This window comes from Tupaia chinensis, unplaced genomic scaffold, assembly GCF_000334495.1.
Source record: "Tupaia chinensis unplaced genomic scaffold, TupChi_1.0 Scaffold000361_2, whole genome shotgun sequence".
Classification (NCBI taxonomy): domain Eukaryota; kingdom Metazoa; phylum Chordata; class Mammalia; order Scandentia; family Tupaiidae; genus Tupaia; species Tupaia belangeri.
Genome location: NW_006159858.1, coordinates 4,271,170 through 4,277,085, shown reverse-complemented (window position 1 = coordinate 4,277,085; position 5,916 = coordinate 4,271,170). Strand labels below are relative to the sequence as shown.

Sequence of the window (5,916 nt, the reverse complement as noted above, 5' to 3'; positions counted from 1 at the left end):
AAACAACAGCCGTATGAGAATTCTTTCCCCATTCAGGGCTGTAACAATTGGGAGGACAAAAACAACTAGTGAATGTGAAAGGAGGTTTTAAAAACAGTAAATGCCACCAAATGTCAGATAATATTATTCCAAATAGCATTTGTGTCTCTAACACTTGCCAGGTTCTGTCTGGGGTTACAGTCATTTGCAGTCACTTACAGTTTTCCTTGGGGTGGGTGGGCTGGATGCTCTCCTCACTCCAACTAAGGCGAGATTACTTCAGATGCATGTTGTCCTTCTTTTGTCTCTTTTGTCCCTAGAGATAGGGTCTTGCTATGTTTCCCAGGCTGGACTGAAACTCATGACCCCACCTCAGCCTCTGAGTAGCTGAGACCACAGACACCTCCACCCCCCTGGCTTGTCTCCCTTCCTTTGGCTGTTGTCCCTCGGGTCCCTTTCATAGTACCTTCTTCATAGTAGCTGCTTGGTCAGGCCTTTCGGAGCTGCGTCACACATAATAAACTACTATGATCTGGGTTCCATTTCCGTTTTTCTACCACTGGGGTACTAAGTGAGAAAATTCTAAATCTCTTTTATTTTTAAGAACTAAAGAGAAGAGGCCCAGTATGTGCTTAGCAAAAAGAGCTGACACTTTCATTTCATTGCTATCCCTTTAACTAGAACTTTTGTATGAAACGTGAGCAACACAGGTTTAGACGAAAGAAATGCCACCGAGAACAGTTGAAGAACCTAGTTTTATGAAGGCAGTTTAATGCAACTGAGGGGGAAGCGAGAGAAACTAGAACAGGTCTGTGAATTGTTTAAGTCCACGCCGGAGTGTATTTGGTCCCTTCTACGATTTCCTGGAGCCCTGTAGACTGTTCTTCACTGTCCACAAATGCATATATAAAAATATACCATCTATAAATAGCCACCTGCCTTTTCAGTGAAATTAAAGATGGGACAGTTAGAAGAGATTTTCCCAGTATAATTACAGGGCCCAGACCTACAGCTGTTATACTGCCTTAGCCCTACCCAGAGAATTTCTAATACCGTTATTTTTCTATCAAGTACATTCAAAAAATTCTATTTTGTAACGGTAAAATGTCAAAGGGCATTTTTTTTTTTCATTGCCCAAATTTCTCACATACCTACTTAAAAAGATTGGGTGTTGTATGGCGTTGTTGTGTAGACTAGTTTTGTTTTATAAACTGCAGAAAATTTTCACAAACGTTTCTGCTCCTTATCTGGAGATTAACACCAAACTCCTGCCAATGTTTTTCTTCAACTCTACACATGCCCTTTCAGAAACACTCTCCTTCACATATTTTCTGCTGAGATGTACCTCCTTGAGAAAAATCCCCAGCTTCTAACATTCTTAGGAAGGTAAGAATTGACTGCCTAAGAACACACCACAATGAGAACGGAATTAAACTGAACACTTTTATCTTTGCTTACAAAAAAGCAGGTAGCAATTTATTCACATACTGTCTTTGTTCCTCCACTAAAGAGCAACTCTCCTCAATCTTTGAAAGCCCTGAAAGACAAGACTGATTCAAGGAAGGGGACACGTTCTCAGAAGCAGCCACACAGTTCTCCCAGTAGAAGGGTCTAAATGCCTTCAGCAGTTAATTTGCAAGAAAAAAACCCCATTGGGAGCCTTCCACTGACTCTAAAAGCAAACATTCTTAACAGGCGGTATTAGTGCGCGTTAAGAGAGGCATGCTTTAACCTACAAGGTGTCATTTTATAGCAAAACTGGATCAACCTTACGAGACCTGAAGTCGCTATGTTTTTTTTTTTTCCTTCTTTGATGCTGTAATCTTCACAGCTTAAGATGACCTCACACCCATTGTGATGTTCAAAACCCAGGAGTATCTTAAAGAAAAGCTACTCTGCTCGGAGTGTATACACACGGCTTCCTCCTCCTGGGGAGAAATGTCTGTCACTGGTTTTCATCCCATGTGTTTGTAAAACACACCAGCCATGTGTGTGAGCCTGTTAATTAAAACAAAAACACAACTGTTTCTGTTGTGCTTTAGAACTCTAGAAACTTTGAGCTGAAAGCAGGATAGGTGAAACAGCAGCCCCTAGTTTGCTCATGGGTCTGTTCAGCTGTCAGAGAATAAAGTGATCAGAATATATAAAAAGGCAGGAAATAGGCACCTGAGTTAAAGAGAGGCAAGTAGGAAAAAAAGAAGAAAAAAAAAAAACTAGTAAAACTGGGCATTGGAGATATTAGAATGCCTTTACCATTGCCCCGAAGCACTGTTTATGACCAAGTGCCTGGATAGTGAAGGCTTCTCTGCCTAATCTGATTCCAAAGTTAGCCTCTTTCTACAGGAGGAAAGAATAGCTTCGTGGCTTCTGAGGCCATCCCTGGGTCAGGCTGCTGCAGCTGCTGAGTCATTGCCACATTGGGGAGCCGCTTGACCTCTGGTTTGGCTTACCTCGAAGGCAGAGTGGAGCCTTCAGCTGAGAGCGCCCCACAAGCAGGGTGTCTGTTCTTATCTGGAAGCGGCTACTGACTTTCTCTACCTCCTGAGCCCAGAGTATTAGCAATTTAGATAAGGCACATTAGAATAGAAAAACACCAATCAGTTAAAAAAAAAAAAAAACTCACTGAATTCTTCCTAAGGAAAGCATTATTAGAAAATACCAAAAATATCTTCTAGTCCTCTTTCATATATGGACTTCTTTCATATATCTCCTAAGGGTAGTAAAAACATGAACCAGACGGCACTTCTCTAAAAGAGATGCTTATTCCGTACCTTCAGTAGGTCACCCAAAGCAGGATGTGAAAAGGCTTAAGGGTGTGTGTGGTGGGGTGGTGCGGAGGGAGGCAGGAAGCAGCGACAACAAAAAAAAATTAAGACAGTCAAGGCATTCATTACATTCTGCATTTTAAAAGGCGAAGGGGAAAGAAAACACCTCAGTAATATATACCATCCTTCTCTATTGAAGACACACCCATCGATGTGCCTCCATACCTTCCTTCTTTCCGTATCACAAGGTTCCATTCTACGGTTTAATGATAAAGGAATAATAAACTAAACAAACATTCACTTTGGTATTTAAAAAAAATTTATTTGTGATCTGTACATGTGAGAAAGTGGGGCTTCATTGTAGACCTTTAAAGGCGAAACCAAACAAAAATCCAAAGTAAAAATGTATAAATACAATATATATTTTCTTACAAAAATGGGAGATTTACAAAATATACATACTGCACTTGTCTCTATTTTACAAATTTCACATGCACTTAAGAGATACAACACAAAAGATGCCAAAACCGGTGTAATGGGAGTTTTAAAAAGCTGATGGATCAGACAGTTTTGAAGGTGTAAGAAACACAAGATCAGTTTGAACTTTAATGTAAAAAGCAGCTCCACTCAACTGAACATTACATAGAGAAAGAAACTTGTACTCTGACAGTACCCTCTGTGATTGGCATTTAAAACCCGTTCTCAGAGAAAGGACGGTATTACAAGAAGTGGAGGGTAGTGTCAAAGGTTAGCCTCCATGAATCTCTGCTCAGTTTTACACCATTATGCAAAAGAATCAGAGTTCTATTACAGAAAAAAAAAGTATATGGTTTAAGATTATTAAAGTCTTCCAGCACATTTCAAAGAACTTCAGAATCACTTTGAAGTTTACCTTCTTTTAATGACTTTCTTTAAAAATGGGGCCCACGGTTCGAACTTCCCTCGGATCACTATCATTTCTGCAGATCACTTCCCCACCCAACCACAGAGACAGGGTCAGCATACACACAGTGATTTAGAAACACATTTGTGGAACCAAGAACACAGGACAAAATGGTTCTTGCCATTTTCTTTTCTTTCTTTTTTTTTTTTTTAAAGTTTTCTTTATTATGAGGCTGAAAGCATTGTTATGTTTCCTTTTATCTCAAAGGATTCAAACTGGAGGGGGGAGAAAAAGAACTCCCAAACAGACTTATAGCAAGAAAAAATGGAGGGTTCCCTGAACACTTTGAGAGAGACTGTTGGATCATGTGTTCTGAGTTAAATTTATTTAAAACAAACAAAACCCTTTGCCTTTCCTTTAGCCAAATCAGAACCTCGGACTGAATGGGGTATGGAAGCACATTGCCCTTCACTTTTCCTTAAAAAGGAATGTTGATCTCAACCAAATTAACAACCAAAGGGAAACCTCAGATTTGCGCTGCTTGGCCTCTAAAAGTTGCTGTCTTCACAGTTATGCCTTTCCACAGGGAGACACTTTTATTTCCTCTTTTGTCTCTTACAACAAAGACAAGGGGCAAAATGCATTCCTGTTCTGAAAAGCAACAAGTCATCACTTCTTTTCAGGGTATGAAACCAAACAAAACACCCTTTCTGCCTCCTGCCTTCCCTAGAAAACGAAAAAGTAGTAGAAAACCTCCCACTCCTCTCCCTGGCCTCATCTCCCAAAGGTGTGGTCATTTCTTTTGCATCCTGACGTTAGGATTCTAGCAGACAGGCCTCCCAAGACTTCCAGATGCCGTTCTCCACCACTTGAAAGGAGTAGGGGAGGAAAAACGGGCGGGAGGGGTCAGGGGAGGAGAGACTGTAATGTCTGACCCTGGAAATTAACCCATCTGGGCTCCAGTTTGGCCCCAGTGAAAAGAGATTATGGTTTGACCACTGCTTGACAAGGACACCGCAGGAGGTCCTCCCTCTTCCCAACAAAGCGGCTGCTCAGACGGAGCTGTACCTTTTCCCCCCAGGGCCTCACAGGAGTGAGGACAGGCCACTAGCCTTGCAGCAGAGGGATCGCTGAGAGCCGCTGGCAGTTCAGCCCCGTAGCTGGGAAGAAGTCACAGCAGTCTTGACCGGCAGGTCTCCGTCTTCCTCATAGGCCCAAACCCGCCCGTACCTTTCATGATTCACATCGTTATTACTATCATCACCCTGCGAGTCTTTTTGCCAGAAGTCTTTTCATCCAAACCCCCTTTCCACCTAGGCCTCCCTCACCCCAAATCTGCAAATAACTTCTCACTTCCAGGTCACTTCTACGTGGAGGGAGGAGGTTACAGTAACAGGCCCCCCACCCACAGTTCCTTCCCTACCGCACCTCTCCCCCTGCAAGGGGGCAGGGGTAGGAAGGGTATGAGAGCGGGCTGGGGCTCATACCGCTGTCTCCCCCTTGCTGCTGTGGCTGAGTCTGTGGTAGAAGCGGCGCCACGACTGCAGGGTCTTGCCCGACCAGATCCAGAAGCCAGTAGTGATGCCCACGATCATGGTCATCAGGTACTTGATCATGAAAACGGTGAAGTCGGGGCTCATGGGTGGGAAGTGGCCAGGTGGGCAGGGCACAGCATAGCTCTTGCAGGTCTGCAGGAGCCAGGTGCGCTCCCAGTGCTCTCGGAAGGCCTGCTCGTAGAAATAGCAGGCCAGCACGATGGTGGCCGGCACCGTATAGAGCACGCTGAAGACGCCGATGCGCACCATCAGCTTCTCCAGCTTTTCGGTCTTGGTGCCGTCGTGCTTCATGATGGTGCGGATGCGGAAGAGAGACACAAATCCAGCCAGCAGGAAGGACGTGCCGATGAAGAGGTAGACGAACAGCGGCGCCAGCACAAAGCCCCGCAGCGCGTCCACGCTCGACAGGCCCACGTAGCACACCCCGCTGAGCAAGTCCCCGTCCACCTGGCCCATGGCCAGGATAGTAATGGTCTTGACGGCGGGCACGGCCCACGCCGCCAGGTGGAAGTACTGCGAGTTAGCCTCGATGGCCTCATGGCCCCACTTCATGCCCGCCGCCAGGAACCAAGTGAGCGATAGAATGACCCACCAGATGGAGCTGGCCATGCCGAAGAAGTAGAGCACCATGAAGAGGATGGTGCAGCCCTCCTTCTTGGTGCCCTGCGCCACCGTGCGGTAGCCATCGTCCGAGAAGCGCTCCACGCACACGGCGCGGTCCTCCGGCAGGAAG

General features: G+C 45.0%; 1 protein-coding gene across 1 annotated transcript in view; it reads right to left on the bottom strand.

Moving 5' to 3' along the window:
* Positions 1–3,045: 3,045 nt before the first annotated feature.
* Positions 3,046–5,916, bottom strand: part of FZD7 (frizzled class receptor 7) — a 3,801-nt gene continuing 930 nt past the window's right edge. Inside the window, exon 1 of the mRNA XM_027773651.1 lies at positions 3,046–5,916. This exon is cut by the window's right edge and continues 930 nt beyond it. Coding sequence (XP_027629452.1) covers positions 5,109–5,916 — 808 coding nt within the window. The 3' untranslated portion in view covers positions 3,046–5,108.